This window comes from Saimiri boliviensis, chromosome 1, assembly GCF_048565385.1.
Source record: "Saimiri boliviensis isolate mSaiBol1 chromosome 1, mSaiBol1.pri, whole genome shotgun sequence".
NCBI lineage: Eukaryota > Metazoa > Chordata > Mammalia > Primates > Cebidae > Saimiri > Saimiri boliviensis.
This window is the reverse complement of record NC_133449.1, coordinates 11,490,421-11,511,276: the sequence shown is the minus strand read 5'-3', so window position 1 is coordinate 11,511,276 and position 20,856 is coordinate 11,490,421. Positions and strand designations below refer to the sequence as shown.

At 45.6% G+C, this 20,856-nt stretch overlaps 1 protein-coding gene across 11 annotated transcripts in view; it reads right to left on the bottom strand.

Moving 5' to 3' along the window:
- Positions 1-20,856, bottom strand: part of LPIN1 (lipin 1) — a 163,685-nt gene continuing 142,829 nt past the window's right edge. For all 11 annotated transcript variants that reach the window (XM_074394121.1, XM_074394130.1, XM_074394137.1 and 8 more), the window contains 4 exons: positions 12,355-12,507; positions 8,445-8,559; positions 7,535-7,638; positions 1-3,453 (listed from right to left, as the gene is read on the bottom strand). In XM_074394121.1, the coding sequence (XP_074250222.1) occupies positions 3,294-3,453; positions 7,535-7,638; positions 8,445-8,559; positions 12,355-12,507 (532 nt within the window). In that variant the 3' untranslated portion in view covers positions 1-3,293. The remainder of the gene's footprint in view (positions 3,454-7,534; positions 7,639-8,444; positions 8,560-12,354; positions 12,508-20,856) is intronic.

Here is a 20,856-nt window from a genome sequence, read left to right as displayed (position 1 = left end):
TTGGAACAAATCCGTGAAGGTGCTGAACAAAATGAGGTTTTATTTTTTAAGATGCAAACGCGTTAATTCTACAGGCACCTAGAGACGAACTGTTTGGATTTAGGCTTCGTTAGGAATTCGGCCTAGGATCTTGGCCAGCTATGTTGCCTTTAGGGGCCAGTACTTTTCCATTTATTCCAGAAATGCTTAGGCTGTCACAGGTAAATCAATAGGAAATCTCCTGCCAGGTCAACATGTAAAATCAGTAGGAATTATGACAGTTTTCAGCTTATATGATTGGACTAGTCAAGGATTTTGACTCATTCAAAATGAAGAACGAATCTGGGGTACACCACAGAGAAAAGTCCAAAAAATGAGGACAGCAGATGTGAGGTTGGGGAACCCCCACATGCTAAACACCGATTCTGGGCCAGGCCCTGGGAGGCACTTCATGAAATTCACTTGACTGAAACCTCCCTGCTCCTGAATCATCCCACCAGGGCAGAGAGGGCCCCCAGGTACAGCCTGTCCTCTCTTGCACCCCTCCGGTCCCTCCCAAGTTCATAGAGAAGGTTGGTCTTTTACCCATTTACATCTAAAATACCAGGAAAAAACATCTATTCCAAATCATGAACAATTCATAGCCTGAAGATATATTTTTAGAATATGCATGATAAAACCCCCCAGAAAATCAACAACTTAATAACTTACCAAAAACTATGTAAAATTCACACGCCTGATTTTCAGAGAAGTCTTTCATCGGTCTCATTTATTGCAATATTTTCTAACTTTGCATCCGGTGCAACACAATGAAGTATGACAGTGATTTTTATCATTGCACCAGCATATACAAATACAGATCAAATGTAAATAAAATGTGCTTGCAGCGGTGATCCAAACCTAAAATTGCCAAGGGAAGTCTCTTTGAAAGCATTATTATTTTTCTCCAATGTACCAGGTATATGTTTTTCTCTATGCCAGGTATACGTATTTTTCTTCATCACAGGTGACAAACATTGGATGACTTGTCACTAGGTGTGACTCGTTTCCATAGGGCAACTTTGAAATGTGTGGTCCAAATACAGCATTCCAGCACATGACCTCAGCATCACTGGGTTATAGTCATGTACACAGAGATGAATCAACTTGCATATGCATGAGTGCAGCCCATTGACAATCTCATTTTCAGAAGCCAGCCTCGAGAGGGCTCACACTGAACTTGACACCGATCTGAGAGTGTGACTTTCTGAAAGACATGCTTTGTTTCAGGGTGCAGTGATGTGGAAGTTTAAGGTACCTCAAAATTCTGAGTCCAAAACTGCATGCTCCGAAACCCCACCTGGAGAGCGCGCTGCTGCAGAGGATCGCTCGGAGGTGAACGGCATTGAGGGGTACGTCACCCCATTCTCTCGCAGCCAAAGTTCCTCCCGGGCGCAAAGGAGAAACTGTGTGAAGCTTGGCAGGCCAACAGGAGCTTATACTGAGTTCACAGCAGTTAAAATTCACTCAAAAATACCCTCATTGCATAAAGAATGAGTATACCCTCCTGAGGTTACTAGTGAGCAAGTGCAGAGGAGTTAGTTAAGGCAGGACTATTTTTTTCTTTTGAGAAGGAGTCTGTTGCCCAGGCTGGAGTGCAGTGGTGCGATCTCAGCTGACTGCAACCTCAGGCAGGACTATTTTAAATTGTTTTTAATGTCTCCAAAAGGGAATCTGCGCATGCACATCTGTTTCTACAGAAATCTGCAATCAATGGCAGATCCAGGTTTGCCTTTGTGTGTCCACATGAACCATCCAGCAAAGGCAGTCGATACTAACGGAGCCCACCGCTACAACGGAGGCAATGACTCTGTGGATTTTCTTTCACAGAAAGAGTAAAACTGCATTCAACCATTCCATTTTTTGCCTCCTGTGACTCTAACGATGAAAGTTAAATAGAAAAATGTTTCAGTCGTTAGAGTAAAACACTCTTTAAAAAAATAATGCTTCAAAAAGTAAAGCAAAATCTTTTACCAAAATAATTCTTACACTTTTCAAATGGTTCTCTCCATAAGCCGGTGTAATAAACAAGTACATTCTGTCAGCTTAAAGAATGCCACTCAAATTATTACTTTTTCACTTGCCCTTAATTTGAGTGGAAAAAGCTATGGGAAAAAAATGACTTATAAATTCCCAAAGAAGGTCAGTCTATGAGAAAGAGAGAAAAAGGCCCTTTGAAGAGTCTAACGCAGATTACCTTTTTAATATATCAATGGCAGTGGTATGGAAAGAATATTACTGAAATGCCTATCACAGTAACCTAAGCAGAGTAAAACAATAAATGATATCTACAAAGAATATATTTTAACTTCTTGAAACTATTTCCTTAAAACCAACCAGTTTCTTTGGAGAGCTCCCGATGGGAGTTGGTATCATTCTCATTTGGCTAAGTGCGGTCAAGTCCACGTCTTCTGCACCACCTTGCTGGATGGAAGGAAGCCGAGCTCACTCAAAACACCGCCTTAGTAATATTTACTATCATTTTCATCCAAGGCGTTACCAAGTTGCCAAGAGCTAGACAAAGCGTATTCTAAATAAAATGTCTGCCATTGATATGTTAAGGCATAAATATTCCGGCCTTGAGCCACAAAAAATAACAGGGGGAGATATGCCAATTAAACAGGCTATGATGAACCAATGGAATTAAAGAAGAACTTATCACCTAAACATGAGACTAGTCCGCAAACACTGCAAGGGGCCCATCTACAAGGCCAAATCTGAGGCCAGGCCCGGACCCGGGGACGCCTGGATTCCCATCGGAGACTCAGATCCAGGTCACGTGAGCCTTCACTTCCCTTCCCCCGCTGTGTTCAGAAGGTGGCGGCACTAACATCACTATAATGGAAATGTGCCCCCTACTTTGCCAATAACCGTGCACATCTGGCGTTCCTCGACTGACCCTGTTCTAGTCAGGGACAGCCCTCAGACAGCCACCTTATTCCTCGGTTTCACCGGCCCAAGCTGCACATGAACCAATAGCTACTTGCTGGGGCAGGCCGGAAAGGTGGTCACCGGCATTCAGCCACAACTGAGGAATGCTTTCCACGGTACAAATGCACCCAATTCCTCGCCTAGAAAGTATTCCCTTCCTATCTTGCTTAGAAACATCCCCCCTGTGGTGGGGCAGGAGAGAAATGCTTCTCAACTCTCTCTGCTGTCAGGCAAATGGCGAGGCGTCAGGCTCCCAGCTGGAGCTGTGTGCTCTGGGGAGAACTATCTTTTAATGGGTGACCACCAGGCTCTGCACTTGCTGGCAAGAGGCTGCTTGGGACATTTTACGAGGAGGCAGAATGAATGTCCTGGTTTTCAAAAGGTGGCAGTGGCTCTCTCCAAAAGGTGAAGTTACTGAAGGTATCCGAGCAGGGAAAGTCTGAAGAATGGCTTCTTTTCAGCAATGGGAAAACATGGTCAACCACTTCACAGAGCCTAACGTACCTGGAAGGAAAGGGACATCGTCACTGCCACTGAGCGACACCAGCTACGCACCCAGGGCTGCACGCAGAAGTCAAGAGACAGCTACAGCCCCAAGGAGCGGACCACCTACTGATTCCCATGACTGAAGTCATTCTAGAATAATCTGTTATTGATTAATCGGAAACGAGAGACAAAAATGAAGGGTATGCAAAGGAGTGTCAGAGGAGGCTCGGGGGAAGAGGTGGGTAGGGCCTGACTTCACTTGAAGGACAGATAAAGGGGAGATAGCCGAGGAAAAGAGGGCAGGAGGACATCAGTGTGACCAAGGGACAGTGCCTGCAGCGGGGGTCACATTAGGGACATCGGGGGAAGAATCACAGACAAGGCACATCTTTGGAGCACCAGGCAAATATTGCTCCACTGCATAGTGAAAGGAGCTGGGTCCGGGGTTAAGGAGACTGACTTGACCTTCAGCTCTGCCGTTCACTAGCTGCGTGATCTTGGGCGAAGGGCGTAGCCTCTCTAAGCCAATTTCCTCCACTATAAAGGGAGGAAAATAAAAGCTATGCCACAGTTTTAAGGATAATTAAATAAAATAACATAGGCAACATTAAAATAATGTATACTGGGTGCTCAAATGTATCTAAACAACAAATTATCGACATGTCTTAGGGAAAAAAGCCCTAACCGGCATGACGGTCAAGAGACCTGGGCTCTCCCGCTGGCTGTAACCTTGGACAAATGTCTCGTCCCCTCAGAGCCCTTCATCCTTATAGTGTGTGGAGCTGAAGGACAGCAAGGTTTCCCAATGCTCCCTACAATGTCCTCTTGCTCTCTTTTCTTGGCATGCCCAAAAAGCTGTTGCGTATTAGTGTCTGTGGCTTGTGCTATGAAAAGCAAGTTGCTACATTGCATACGCACGTTCAGACCTCCAGGCACCTCCAAACTGAGATTCTGACACACCCAGCCCTCTGCCAGCCATCCCCAGATTCCCCCTTGACAGTCACTGATCCCCGTCTAGTTCCAAATTGCTAAGAACCTAAGGAACTGAAAAATCCAAATCTCAGGAATTCGCATGTGCTGAGGTATAAAGTAATATATCAAATAAGGCTGAGTGTGTGTATTTAATAAAGGACCTCCGAACGACTTATGAGAAACTGTGTGCTTGCACAAAATGGGAAAATGATGTCTCTTCATACAAAACCATGAGTTATGTTTTTCCTGGGGATTCAGACAAACGGATAGATTTTTTAAATACCTCCTGGTTTTAAGGTTTATTTGTCTGAGGTTTGTGGCTGCGGCAGGAGGGCCCCTCCCTGCAGGCCTGACTGCAAGCCTGCGGTGGGCACTGGAACCAAACCTACTCTCACATGCTCTGAGCACCAGGCTAGTTCCATCTGCACGCCTTCCCGAGACCGACCTCCATGTGCGGGGCTCCTCCGGAGCAGGCCGAGCTCATGCCCAGACACTCACAGGCGCAAGGGAGAAAGAACTGAGCTGCTCTCCTGTGTGGCCCCATCCATCTGAAGACAGTTCAGATGACTGTCTCAGTTCTGAAGGGCAAGTACCTACTTGGCTCAGAAACAGCGATGCCAAGTTCAGTCCCAGAGAAATGTGTGCTTCCTGGGGGAGGAAAGTTACTCTCTCGCAGGAACAACCCCACCACCTCCAGTCCAAGTGTAAAATGACAGAAAGTCTGCAGAGCCCCACCCTAGGCCAAGCCATGGGTGAGGTGTGCATTTTAACCCTAGGGTCTCAGTCAATGCAATGACCTCAGAGGCCACCTAGCCAAACCCTCTCCAATGCTGGAGTCCCTCTTTCCCTGCACCTCATGGCAAGACCTGCCACTTTCCCATTCCTGGACAGTGTCTCAATGGTTGAAAGTTACTTTTGATCCTGATGTGGTTTGGCTGTGTCCCCGCCCAAGTCTCATCTTGAATTCCCCTGTGTTGTGGGAGGGTCCCAGTGGGAGGTAACGGAATCATGGGGGCATCTTTCCCATGCTGTTCTCATGATAGTGAATAAGTCACGTGAGATCTGATGCTCTGATAAGGGGGAGTTTCCCTGCTCTCTTTCCGCCTGCTGCCATCCATGTAAAACGTGACCTGTTTCTCCTTGCCTTCCACCATGATCTTGAGGCCTCCCTTTCTTTTTTTTTTTTAAGACTGAGTCTCACTTTGTCACGCAGGCTGGAGTGCAGTGATGTGATCTTGACTCACTGCCATCTCCACCTCCAGGTTCAAGTGATTCTCCTGCCTCAGCCTCTAGAGTAGCTGGGATTACAAGTACATGCCACCAGGGCCAGCTAATTTTTGTATTTTTAGTAGAGACAGGATTTTACCATGTTGGTCAGGGTGGTCTCAAACTCCTGACCTCAGATAATCTGCCCACCTCAGCCTCCCAAAGTGCTGGGATTACAGGTGTGAGCCACCACACCTGGCCTCAATCTTTTTTCCTGTATAAATTACCCAGCCTTGGGTCCATGTCTTTATTAGCAGCATGAAAACAGACTAACGAAGATCCTAAACAGAAACTCACTAGGTCCTCTCCAGTCTGGGGAATGAGGGAGGACTGGGAATGAGACATTGTCACAGTCGGCCACTTAGAACAACGGACAGGGCAAAACCACAAGGAAGGGTTAAGAAAGGAATCAAGCTCTGCTGTTTTTCATCCAATCAGGAAGCAGCCTGACACTGACTCGCCTTCTGCAGGAAGGAACAGGGCCTTAGTTCCATCCTCCCCTCTCTCTGCATAGACCTTGAGGACTGCTTGGATAATGGCATGGCTGTAGGGTTAGAGGAGTCTTGTGGGGCTCCAGGACTCCTGTTAGCGTGGAACTGCCCTATTGACACTCAATTAGAATCCAACTGGTGTAAGGACCATCTTGAAAGTAAAAATCTGCCCTAGAGAGAACTTAGCTCTCTATCTGTCTAAAACCACAGGAGCTACATGGAGGAAACCAATCCACAGGAATCTCCTAGAACCAAACTCCCCCCTCTAACCCCTCTAGATAAAGAGGACCCCATCAGGCTCTCTGGAGTCACTAAGGCCCGAGGCTCTTTTCCAGGTCTGCACAGAGCAGACCCGAAGAGGTGAAGTCTCTGAAACGGACAAGGCAGGAAGACACATGTCTGCCTGGGCTGATGTCACCCAGTGGGCCAACCTCCCCACAGCATGGAATGAGGAAGTGCGCTCCATTCTAAGAAGTCAGGAACCCAAGGGGAACAGGATAAAATCAAGAGTGATTCTAAGCCAGGTATGGTGGCTAATGCCTGTAATCCCAGTACTTTGGGAGGCCAAGGCAGGAGGATCACCTGAGGTCGAGAGTTCAAGACCAGCCTGACCAACATGGAGAAACCCCATCTCTACTAAAAATACAAAATTAGTCAGGCGTAGTGGCACATGCCTGTAATCCCAGCTACAGGGGAGGCTGAGACAGGAGAATCACTTTAACCCAGGAGGCAGAAGTTGTGGTGGGTCAAGATCATGCCACTATTGCACTCCAGCCTGGGCAACAAGGGCAAAACTCCATACCAAAAAAAAAAAAAAAAAAAAAAAAAAAAAAAAAAAAGGAGTGATTCTAAGCACACAAGGATGCCTCATTAGAAAAAGTAATCCCATTTAGCCCACCAACTCAGGAAAAGTGGGCTTTCACCAAAAATATGAGGGGAATTCTTAACAATTACACAGCAATGTTTCTGGTAAGAAACATTTGGTATGTGAAGAGATACACAGTTCCTCATCTTTAAATATAGCTTCACATGTTTCAGTTTGGTTACATTTCTCATTCACATTCTAGGCTTTCAAACCTAACTTGGCAAATCTAAACTACTAGTTTTCAAATTCATTTGATTCCATTCTGTAGCAGAATCTAACCACGAGTTTAAAATTTTAGACTCAGAGAGGATCTGATTTAATTTCAGTTATCTAAAAATTACGTTCTGGACAAAATACAAGGAATTGAAATATATTTTTTTCATGATAAGAATTAGACATTAACTTATAGGCAGCAAAGGAGATAAGGTACACTGCAAAGCGTGAAGTGCCATGTTAAAATAGTGGAACTGACAGAATGATCACATAAAACATGTACAACACTCACGATGAGATGTTGGTCTTCGCATGTTCCTGTACCAGCTCTCCTTTAGGGTTGACAGTAAATATTCTATTCAAAGACACTCCTACTTGCTTGTAGGAATACACATCCTATATTTAGTAAAGGTGATTTAAAGTGTTCATTAGAAAAAAAAGATTTCATTGTAAAAACACGTACATGGTATTTCTGATTTGATGACATCGCAAATTTTCATTAACCAGAGCTCTACATCAAAGTGGTACAGCGAAAAGAATATCCTTTGGTGGGAAACTATTCAATTAGATTTGCTCTCTGAGTCTCAATTCTCTCAACTGTTCAAGGACTGAGTTAAAGGAAAGACAACCTAGCCTATCCCCTGCAATTCCAATGTTCCTCTGACCCATTTTCCTACTTCATGAAAATCTGTCATAACGTTCAAAAGTAGGACTTTCCCATGGAGCAATTAGTACCCAACTATATTCTCTAGAATACTTAGCTTTCCAGTAAATTTGGGCAATACGTGCAAAACCTCAAAGCACTTCTTTCATGATATCACACAATACTAGACTCTTCAAACTTGAGATGCTGAATTCGCCATCATGGTTAGGGCTAATTTTGCGGTTCCCTTCTGGTAGAAAGAACCAAATCCAATTAAATCTTCTTGCTTTACCGCTCTAATGAGTAATTTGGAATTTGGAGTTTTAAGTCCCACATCTCAAGCTTTGACCCACTTGCAAACCTTCAAAGAAGCCTGGAGGCCATAAGATAATTTGCAATCCTCTTGCCTTTAGATGTGGGCAAGTGGTTCTTCACCAGGCTGCTGCTTCTAGGATGAGAATCTGACTCTACATACAGTTCTAGGATGGGGCTTTCAGACGACAGCAACCAGAAAAGGCAGTCATTTCAAGGGTTCTTCTATACCCTGTCTACTACTTACAGCTGGACGGTTTCCAAAAGCAGCATAAAAGGGTTCCGTATTGGGGAAAAACAGGTTTTTGATGTCTGTCAGACACTGGACTTTAAACTTTTCTGGCTTCTTTTCAATCACTTCTCTGTTAAACAAATAAATAATAGATTAACACGAGAGGCTACGCTTCCTTTAGCATCAAACTATTTTTGCTGACAAAACTGCCACAACACTAGGAAAACTCAAACCCTCAAAAGTTTAATATGCTTCAGGCAGTTAAGACATCCCAGAAAAGCGTGAGATGGAAGGTGAACCCATACTTCTAAGTCTTTCTACAAAGAAAATGCTAAGGATGAACCATTTCAAGAAGAATTCTGATCATCCAGGGGACAAAGAATGACAGAGCATTAAAAACAAAAAGGAATATCTCCAAATTAATTTGATGAGGCTAGCGTAACCTTAAAAACAAAACCCAAAACAGAAGAGTATGAGCAAAGTGTGGACCCATCTCATTTCTGAATGGAAGTGTAAAAATTCTAAAAAATACATATATACATAGATGTGTGTGTGTGTGTGCATGTGTGTGTATGCAAATTAAGCAACGTATAAAAGCTGGTTTATTCCAGGATAGAAATAGCAATTTAATATTTAAAATTAATATAACACATTATCAGGTTAAAAGAGAAAACATAATCATCTTAATAGATACAAAACAGATATCTGATACCAGTTACCTCCCAACTTAAATTAAAATGTATATATATATAATATACATATATACATATAATATATATTATATATATACATATTATATACATATATCTAAATTTAAAAGGAGGCATTTGATACAATTTAACATCTAATCCAGATGGAAACTCCAGATGGAAACTCCAACCAGGAACAGAAGGGAATACTGAAAAAACCTACAGCGAACATCTTATTAACAGTTAAAATCATGTGGTCTGCATCAGCATGTCAATTCATTGCTGTATGGCCCATCCTATCGGTGCAATAAAGTAAGAAAAATAAATAAAAGTTACACGTATTAGAAAGAATTCAGGGAAAAAACTGTCATCACAAAAAACAAATAGGCACATTAAAAGATGAACCTACACATGAATTACCAGAATTAATAAGACTAATACGGTTAACAAGTCAATGTCCAAAAATAATGTACAAAAATTGCATGTTCATGCATCAGAAACAAGCTGAAAAGGTAATTGTGTAAATGGCATTTTAAATCAAATTTTAAAATATCAAATGTCTAGGAATAAACCTAACAGATGTGCCGGATCTTCATAGCTAAAATCCCTAACATATTTCATGGCTGAAATATATTAGGAAAGACCTAAAGAAATGAAGAAATTGACAGTACTCTTGAATTGGAAGATCCAGTATAATTTTGAGATATTAATTCTTCCTAAATTGCTCTACAGATTCACTGCGATTTCAATCCAACTCACGACAGGGTTTTGTATGTTTTGACGAAATTTGAGTCTAGAAACTCTGAGGATGAGCAGAAAGCCAGGCCTAGCACTTCTGATGCTGGGAAGGTGAGAAGCCTCTGCAGCTATGGCATTGGCCAATCTGTCCAGGCCTTTGCCAGTGGAACAAAACAGAACCACCCATGCTCGGAGCAGCAAGGACAGGACAGTCTTTTTAAAAAGTGGTGTTAGAACAAATGAATATCCATATAGGTAAAAGTAAAATAAAATGCACCGCAACTTTACTCTAAATAAATTCATGTGAAAGCAACACCTTCAGATAAAATCCAGGAGGACTATCTTCATGCCCACAGGTCAGACTTTGTTAATACACAAAAAGCACACACTACAGAGGAAACAATATGTTCAATGACATAAAACGAAGTTTATTTTCATTAAAAGCTGTAAACTGGGAAAAGGCTAAGGAACAAAGTCTAAGCGATTGCTATCCTGTGCTGAGGGAATGCTTTTGCCAATTGCACTGCACACATATCCACCCACTACATTCCTCTGCTTCATCCGAATTCAAACCTAGCAGTAGAATCAGGACTGCACCCGGTTAAAGAGTTGTGCTAAGGAATGTCATTTGTGTGCCCATCAATAATAGACTGGATAAAGAAAATGTGGCACTTACACACCACAGAATACTACACAGCCATAAAAAAAAAGAATGAGCTCATGTCCTTTGCAGGGACGTGGATGAAGCTGGAAGCCATCATTCTCAGCAAACTAACACAGAACAGAAAACCAAACACCGCATGTTCTCGCTCGTAAATAGGAGCTTACCAGTGATAATACCTGGACACAGGGAGGGGAACATCACACACTGAGGCTTGTCGGGGAGTGGGGAGCAAGGAGAGGGAGAGCATTAGGACGAATACCTAATGCAACTAATGCATGAGGGGCTGAAAACCTGGATGACGGGTTGATAGTTGCAGCAAACCACCACGGCACATGTATACCTACGTAACAAACCTGCACGTTCTGCACATGTACCCCAGAACCAAAAAAAAAAAAAAAAGGAAGGTCATTTGTGTTAGGGCAGACCTAGCCAGCAATTCTAGAGAACTCCACAGGACAGCCAACACATGGAATGGCTTTGGCTTGACAGCAGCCCTGGGAAGGACCAGGCTGGTGGCAATTTGTCACAGGAGCACCTTGGCCTTCCAAGAGGACATACAAACAATGAGAGTTAGGGCTTTTTAAATAATTCCTCCCAGGGAAAAAGCAATATACATTGGACGATGATATTTAAATAACGAAATGAAAAGGATCACTTTAACTTTATTGTTAGTGGCGGGATGTCAGCGTAATGGTGTCGACTTTTTGCTTAGCCTAGCAAAGCCTTACTGCTTAACACAGGCTGATGAATGGCTTGCTGCAAATTGTCAGCATAGCTTAGGGATACAACTGCATTAAAATATCAGGATTTCTATGGATATTAATGCTGTTGTGATAACTCTGAGGACTTGAAATACACTAGGTTGTTCCTGACTTTTCTCCCCGAGAACATGCATGTCTCAATCTGAGATCTTTTACTACAGGAGAAAAGCTACTGCTTACACAAAACAACGCCGTGACAGAAGAGGTACCTATAGAGCTAAAGGAAAATGCCCAAGAATCAATGAGGCATTTGGGGCCCATCTAGATTTTTCCATTGTTTGCATTATTAGCAGCAACAAGCAGTTCATCTGGTCTTCAAATTCCCATGGAATCACACCAATGACATTCATAAAGACCAAGTCTGTAATACTTATAATCAGCCTTCAGCAGAGACCCATGTCCCATGGTCAACCACAGTAGATTTTGCTTTGCCAGGTGTCTAGTGAATTGCCCTGGGCCTCCAACTACAGGGACGCCCAGTGTTTTCTTCCATGGTTTAGCTACCTTGATACGGCCCGGTAGGTGAAGGCAGGAAGGTAGTCAGAAATTGGCTAGTGGTCTGTTAGAGAACCCTTAAAATGAGTAGTGTTCCCAGAACTCTAAGACAGAAAACCACAAGTATGATGGGTGTCGAAGGCCAGGTGGACGATGGCAGTTGGTAGACGGGCCACTTAAGGCTCCCTAATGAGCTGAGACAGATGCTAATCGTCCAAGGGCCATTAAGATTCAACCAGGCCACTCAAGGAGAGACTGAGCAGGAGAGCAACCCAAAAAGAGGGGAACGGCATGTGCGAAGGCTCCAAGCAGAGAGTGGTCTGGGGGACACAGACTGAGATTCAGGGACCGGAGAGGAGCCACCAATCGCCAAGCTCCCGAGTCTGGACTTTGGCCTGAGAGCCACAAGGAGCCAATGCGGGTGTGGACCTGCGCTTGGAATGATTTTTCTGGTGCCTGCTACGCAGCATGGATACTGGTTGGAGAAGACCAGTGAGGAGGCTCTTCTTATAAAACCAGTGAGGAAGAGAGGGCTAGAACAGGCCCCCAGGTGTAGCTGTAGGGAGCAGGGCTGGTACCTGTGCAGAGCGGAGAAGAGGCTGCTGGGGCTGAGCAGCAGGGGCCCCTGGGGCAGCACCGTGCCCCTCTCGTTGACCCAGTGCAGGTAGCCCCGTGTCATGTCCGCCATCCCGATGGCGCGGGCAGAGCAGTAAAGAAACTTATATCCGTTTCTGAAAAACATAAAACATTCACATTTCATGGCATCAGATATGGAACCCTTTTGCATTCACAGATCCTGACCCCCATTTTGTAAGAATGGCACTGTTTCAAGTTCCCCCACATACAAAAGTCCACAGTCCACAAAATCTTGCTTGTGATGGAGAAATAAGCTTAAATACCTTCCACTGTAATTCACCAAGCGCTTTTGCATTCCCCACTTGTTTAAACCTCAGGAGAACATGGCTGGGTGAGTGTTTTCCCTGGGTTTCACTGCTATGGAAACTGAGGTTCAGATGGACGAAACTGGCTCACCTGCCTGCTCTTGAGCACTTCGAACTCCCCCTGGTCCCAGCTCTTGGCCAAAGCCCCTGCTACAGGTCCACAGCTGCCTGCCAATTCACACGCTTTGCTTCAGCATTCGGTTCATCCGCCCCTACACACACCCCATCAGTTGTCCCCTCTCTTTCAGGTAATTCACATCGCTACGTAAATATTCTGCAATCTCTCATTTCATCCTAAAAACAAACCAAAACAAAACAACCACACGCACACTACGCACGCACGCACATGCGCCAAAACGTCCTTAGTCTCTCTCTGGCTAAGACTCCATTTCTCTGTTCCCCTTTGTAGCAAAGTTCTTCCAAAGAGCTGTGCATAGGCACTGAGTCTGCTTCTTCACTTTCCTTCCTCTCCTCACGCTCCAAGCAGACTCTCGTTCTCTCGTTCCCTTCCTTGCTACCCCGGCACAGGTCACCTGCGATGTGCATCTTGCCAAACCCAGGTGTCAACTCTCAATTCTTTTGGAAAGGATTTTCCAGGCACATCTGCCTCGGGGGCTCATTCCTTCTTCCAGAGCACCTGAGTCTCTCAGCTCCCAGACCTCCAGTGTCTGGGTGGTCTCCTCCTCAGCAGCCACTCCTTCCTAGACACGGTGGCTCGACTGCTCCCATCGGCTCTGCCAGCCTCAAAAAACACAGCGCCCAGGGTCTCAGGCCTCATCTCTCCGCATCCCCCCACACTCTCTAGAGGATCCGGGATCTCACCCACTTCCACGGCTCTAAATGCCACATCTACACTGAAGCAACATACACTATTCTATTGAACGCAACTTTACCGTGTTAGCGGGACTCCATTTCACTTTTGTCAACCATCAACAATTTAGTGTCTAGAATGAGATGTGCTGTAAGTATGAAATATATGCCAAGTTTCAAAGTCTATTATTAAAAAAAGAAGGTATACGTTTCATTAATCAGTTTCATATTAATTACATGTCTAAGTGATAACATTTTGAATATTAACATTAGATTAAGTAAAATATATTATTCAAACATTTTAAAATACCATCTATACATTGATATCTCCCAAATGCACCGACCCCACCCGGACCCCTCTCCCAAGCTGCAGGCCACTATGAACTCCACATTACACCCACCACGCAGGACACACCCACTGTGGACCACACGGTACTCATCGCACTTCAAACTGGGTACCTCCAAAACCAAACACACTGTCATGGCTCATCCCCAAGTCACCCCAAGACTCCTCAGGGGCCTCTGCTGCAAGTGGCAAGTAGCAAGAGGTGCTCTCCTAACCCAGTGTGACGTCAAACCCTCAGGGGCCCCGCTGGTGTCTACCTGCCCTCAGCCGTACAATCAGCAGGTCCTCTCTGCTCCACCCCAGACATCGCCCCTCGGCACCACCCAGTGCTCCCACCACATCCACACTGCACGGATCCTGTCCTCCATTGCCAGGACAATATTGAATGACCTCCCTGCTGCTATCCTGACTCTGCGTGGTGCTCTAAGAAAATGTAAGTTGTAGCCCACTCACACCCAGAGCCCTCCCGAGGCTGCCACCTCTCACAAGCATCTTCCAAAGCCTTCACCATGGCCTGTGAGACCAAAAAGACCTGCCCCCAACCTTTCTCTCCAACCGCAACCCCATCTGTGATGACGGTCCGACTCCTCACTCCTGGGAAGCCACATAGGTGTTCCTATCCTTCCTCCAGCTCACCACGCTCATCTGCGCTGGTAACTGCTCATGCCGTTCCTCCTGCCTGGAGCACCGTTTCCCCAGTCTGCAGGGACTGCACACATCTTCACCTCTTCTAGGTCTCTGCTGGATCCCACCTCCCCAGAAGGTCCTTCCCTTGACCTGCCCCACGTGATGAAATGCAGGCACCCCCACTCCTCACCCAGGCACTGGCGCTCACTCTGCCTTCCCTCTCTTCCTAGCACTGATCACTAACATGACGTTATAGTCCCTTGTCAACTGCATCTCTCATTCATCCATAAACTCCGGGGGACAGGGACTTTGTCCCATTCTTTGCTAAAACCCCAGTGCCAAAAACAGTGCTTGGCATGTAGCAGACAGTGAATATTTGCTGGATGAGTGAATAAGCTACCCACTTCCTATCCAATGTATTGCCCTACCATGAATATTTTATAATGGCCAATGGGCTTGTTTCAAGAAATGCTCAATAATACATTCTTTAAAAGTTAAGAAATGGGAAAGTTTTAAGACAAAAAGAATCTAGAAATATCAGCTTGTCTGGAATACCGGGATGTATCTGAAAATCAAACAATCTTTTTAATTTTTTTCCTCTCTTTTTCTTTTGGAGACAGAGTCTTGCTCTGTCACCAGGCTGGAGTACAATGGTGTGATCTCACTCACCACAACGTCCACCAGCCAAGTTCAAGCACTTATCCTGCCTCAGCTTCCCAAATAGCTGGAACTACAGGTACACACCACCATGCCCAGCTAATTTTTTGTATTTTTAGTAGAGACGGGGTTTCACCATGTTGGCCAGGACGGTCTCCATCTCTTGACCTCGTGATCCGCCCACCTCACCTCCCAAAGTGCTGGGATTACAGGTGTGAGCCACTGCACCTGGCCAATCTTTTTAACTTCTAAACATCTTTGTACTTTAGCCGTCTAATTAATATAATCTTTAAAAAGAAATCACTATTTCCATGTATAGCTCTTCACTTCAAAGTCCTAAAAGCTGCCACTTGCAAAGATCTAGGATGCTAATCTCACTCAGAACTTGATCGTCACATATACTTCACAGTTGGGCCATGCCACTGAGTTGCTGTCGGCATGCCAGCATGCTTGCGGAACTACACATAGCTGGAGAGCCAGCTCGAGGTGACCTAATGGGGAAAATGCTTGCTGGTGGAAGAGCCTTCCCTCCTACCTTCAACAAAAGCTGTCTCCAATGCCAACAAGTGCCCCACTAGATGCTCAGGCAGCACTAAGTCACCATGGCACCCCTCACGGGGAGGACCCCTCACTCAGAAGGACACAGTGACAGGACATGCCTCACAGGCCGGCCCAGCCCAAATCCCTGCTCAACCTGCAGGCTCCTTCCATCGTTCCTTCAATGCACACTCACTCACTGAGCACTCCTGTGCCAGGCGGCATGCGGGGCTTGGGGTGCCCACAGGCAGAGCAGAACCCTGCCCCATGGGAGCAAAGTGCTTGGGGAAAACCAACAATTACCCGGCAGGACAGGTGGGACCCTGGGGCCAGTGGATAAAGGTGCGACACGCACACCCATCTCCCCTGCTCCTCTGGCATTCTTAGCAACTGGAATACGGCTCTGGAGGAATACCAGAGCAGTAAAAAAAAAAAAAAAAAAAAAAAATAGGAATCCGCGTCCAGGCTTGGTACACACAGTTTTCTCCTTCTGTCCTAATCTCTGCATCCCTCTTATGACACTCACTCAGGGAGAGTGAGATCGTTTGCGAAGATTACCTTTGGGAGCATTTTGCAAGAGAAGCTTTTAGACTGGAGTTTCTGGACACTGACATCTGAGATAGGATGAGTGTGTGTTGGGGAGCGAGGCCCCACAATGCCACATCATCGCATATGCAGCACCACCCCTGGCCTCCACCCTCTAAAGGGTCAACAGCTCACCCAGTTATGTCCATTAAAGCATCTCCAGACACTGCCGTATGTCTGTCAGTTGAGAGCCACTGCTGCAGAGAAAAGGGACTCTGTGGCCCCACTTGCTGTCCTAAAGGGAGAGAGGGTCACCAGCCACCTTGAGAAAGGAAGGCTCAGCCCCATTCAGCTTGATGAGTAGCCTCCCAGGCCCTCTGCAGCCTGGCTCCTGCCTACTTTCCTGCTTCATATTTTACTCACCCTGCCGTCTGCGCCAGAGCCTCCGAGCCCACCCAGCACCTGCTCATCTCCTGGCCTCCCCTCTCGCTCCTACTTCCATCTGAGCTGAGCTTTCCTCTCCTTGGAAACCCTGCTCCTCCATGGAGACTCAGCTGAGCCCCACCTTCTCACAGGGGCCTCCTCTGACACCTCTGGCCAATCAAAATTACCTTCTTGATGTATGTCCAATAAAAACCAGCATCTTTCTCGCTCGACCTGCCCCTCACTGCTTATTACAGAGAGCCCTAAGTGTCTCTTCCCACAAGACCACAAGCTTCTTGAAGGGAGAGACTGCTCAGCACCCTCAATGGCACCTAGGACAGCTCCTAGTGTAACCAGAGTCTAGCTAAGGCGTCCCCAAACTTTTTACATAGGGGGCCAGTTCACTGTCCCTCAGACCGTTGGAGGGCTGCCACATACTGTGCTCCTCTCACTGACCACCAATGAAAGAGGTGTCCCCTCCTGAAGGGTGGCGGGGGGCCGGATAAATGGCCTCAGGGGGCCGCATGTAGTTTGGGGACGCCTGGCGGATCCCTGAGTTTGGGCTGAGGTTTGGCTTGGATAAACAACATACGCCCTTGTGCGATCCACACAACCCAGGAGCAGAGCATTCCTGGGTTAGCAGTGACCTCGAGGATCACCTAGCCTAATCTCCTCATTTTACAGAAGAAGAAATTAAAGCACAGAGTGGGGAAGGTACTCGGTCCCAGGGCCCAGGGTGAGCTAACGGCTGCTGGGATCCTGGCCCCTGATTCCCAATCAGAGCTTCTATTTACCACATCATCCTATCTCTTGCTGGCAGAGAGCGATGAGTGAAATAAACAAAGAAGTGCTGACATGAAAGAAATAACTGCTGCGGGCAGAAGTAAAAAGATCTAGGTGACTCACGCCTGCAATCCCGGCACTTTGGGAGTCCAAGGTAGGCAGATTACCTGAGGTCAGGAGTTTGAAACCAGCCTGGTCAACATGGTGAAACCCGTCTCTACTAAAAACACAAAATTAGCCAGGCATGGTGGCACACGCCTGTAATCCCAGCTACCTGGGAGGCTGAGGCAGGAGAATCGCTTGAACGTGGGAGGCAGAGGTTGCAGTGAGCCGAGGTCGCACCATTGCACTCCAGCCTGGGCGACAAGAGCGAAACTTTGTCACAAAAATAAAAAAATAAAAATGACTCTAACAAGTCTGCTACAGATGCCTCTCATTTTCAGTCCACTGGTTTGAGATATCGCACACTAGGCCCCAGCGGAGCTAACTAACCTGGGGAAACATGGTAAGTGTCCTTTTCCCTAAGTCACAAAGACACTGGCTTCTGGTCACGTGAGTATAAAAGCATGTCTTAAATAAGGTCAAAAATTCAAACAATTATCACCCACATTTAGGCCCCCAAAGACTCATTAGCTCAATGATGTAGATTTTTTAGGAAACAGTCCTTCTTGACTTTCCTTCTACTTTTGAATACACATGGTTCCTGTATCTTCCATGTGTATTTATTCTGTTTAATCAATATTCATGCCAGCTTTATACCCTCTCTATGAACAAGGTGACAATTAGCCTTATGGATCATTTCTCATGGGCTGACCAGATCCGAACAAGTAAATTCAGCAGAAAGCAAAATTGTCCTTATTCGCTGTTGTTTCGGGCAGGTGACTAACTCCAAGAATGGCTGGCGCTCTCTCTCTCTCTCTCTCTTTTTTTTTTTTTTTCTTTTTTTTAGATGGTGTCTCACTCTATCACCCAGGCTGGAGTACAGTGGGGTGATCTCAGCTCACTGCAATTTCTGCCTCCTGGGTTCAAGCAATTCTCCTGCGTCAGCCCGAGTAGCTGGGACTACAGGTGCCTGCCACCACACCCAGCTAAGGTTTGTATTTTAAGTAGAGATGAGGTTTCTCCATGTTGGCCAGGCTGGTCTCAAACTCTTGACCTCAAGCGATCCACCTGCCTCAGCCTCCCAAAGTGCTGTGACTATAGGCTTGAGCCACCACACCCGGCCAAAGACAGGCTTTTTCATTAGACAAATACTACAGTGCATAAAATTTAAGTCGTACCCAAATTCAAGGGAAACAATATCAGGAAAAAGTTCACAAACCCTACTGTAAACGGCATCTTTTACCTAGTACCCTAAAATGCGACCCATTTCCCCAAGTGTTTCTCTAGGAATCATAATACAGATTCAAAAGAGTGAGACTTGGTCAATTTCTAGCCTGACAGGTCTCCCAGCGGTAACTGCTAAGGCCCTCATGAGAGGAGGCTTGTAAGAGGCTGCCAGGATGGGAATTACTTTCATCAGTGGTCAGCTCCGGAGGTTGCCATCAAATCCAGCCTGTCCTCCCTGGTGGGGACCAAAGCCAACAAGCCAGGCCCCAAGCCCTCCAGTCTCCACATGGAATCTAGCAAGTCCGGGGACAGGGAAGAGGACAGAGCTGATCAGGGTCCCAGATTGTGGCCTGAGGGCTGTGGCATTTGAGGCAGGCATTGAAGACTAAAAGATATTGAGTGGCAAACATCAGAGGTAAAGCCACGTCAAACCGGGGCCACCACAGGAGCAAAGGCAGGAAGATGGGAACGGACAGCAAAGGAGGAACAGAGTTGCTGGATTAGAGCAGAAGGGCGGAGGAGCAGCAGCTGAACATAAGGGCTTGGCAAAAGGCTGGGACCTGAAAGTGCCAGGGTTCACATGCCACACCAAGGAGCTGGCACCTCCTCCTGTGATGCTGAGCAGGGAGCCCTGAGGGTCACAGCAAAGCTGTCCTGAAGATGGGTTTTCAGAAGCCTCCGTCATGCTGCAAATCACACAGCCTGACCACATGCCGCGGACGACAAGCATCCAACTCAATGAGCAGGCAACTCTTAGGTCTCCACATCCCATCATGCTCCTTCCTCTCTCTCAACCAAAGTGACAGCCCCAGAAGTGTTCCGCAGCATCTGCGGGTCCTAACAAATAGGTTTCACTCATTCTAAACCAACAGATCCAGGAAAAGAACGGTCAGGGGTTCTTCAGTTAGTGACGCAGCTTTCTTTTTCAGAAGATTTCTCTTCTGAGAAAATCCGAGAGAGACAAATCAAGACCAAAAAGAATTAAAAAGTAACGGTGTTTGTTTAATGTTACGGTTAGGATGGAAATAGATTTATGTTCCAAAAACCAAATGAATCAGGCTGTGCACCACTCAATATCCTGACCCAGGAGGGTTTCTTTCCTTCAACTAAAAATAGATGCAATTTTCAGTGTCACACAAGTCAAGGCAGCTCAGGGTAGATTAATCCTTCTAAATGAAAGGTCAGCCCGCGGTGAGGCTGTGAAGAGAGGCTCTGCACGTACACCGTCTACAGCAGCGCAGACCGGGATAACCTTTTTAGGGGGCAATTTGGCGATATTGATCAAATCTTCAAATGTGCTCATCCTTTGACCCAGCAATTCTACTACTGGGAATCTACTTTACAGAGGGACTTCCCCAAGTGTATGTGTCTTCTTCATTTATTTATACATGCATTATTATATATCATAAGCACTGTAGATGAACGTTTACTGCATCACTCTTAGCAAAGAGGGAAAAAGTGGCAGCCACCTACGTGTTCATCAACAGAGGGAAAGTTAAAGAAAGTCTAGATGACAGGATTCTGCCCAGCAGCCGAAAGAGTAAGGCAAATATTACATAAAACGAAACAAAAAGATCTGCTGAATAATTAAATAATGTGAGTGTATGTGTGTGGAGATATAAATACATTTTTTAAGTTCAGCAATATAGAACCAGACTGTTCACAGTAGTTCTACTTTTAAGGAAGAGAATGGCTTGAAGCAAGGGCAGGGAGGAGGATAATACAACCTCTGCACTTTAAAGTTTCTATAATCTTGGCCTCTTTTATTAATATTTTTATATCTTCAGAACTATGCATAACTCTTGTATTAATTTTTAAAAGATGAAATCTAGAAAAGTCAAATCAATGAGCTTGGGAATCTCAGATGAAGTCTGAAGCTTTTTTAATGTACATACCTATTTTTTTAGAGAGATGGGGGTCTCATTACATTGCCCAGGCTGGATTTGAACTCCTGGGTTCAAGCAATCCTCCCACCTCAGCCTCCCAAGTAGCTGGGACTACTTTGGAGGAGTCGTCCTGGAATCTGCAACTTTTTGTTAGGTATGTGCCCAACAAAATCTGAAGCTTTTAATCCTACCAGGATATAAGGTTCTCTCACTACC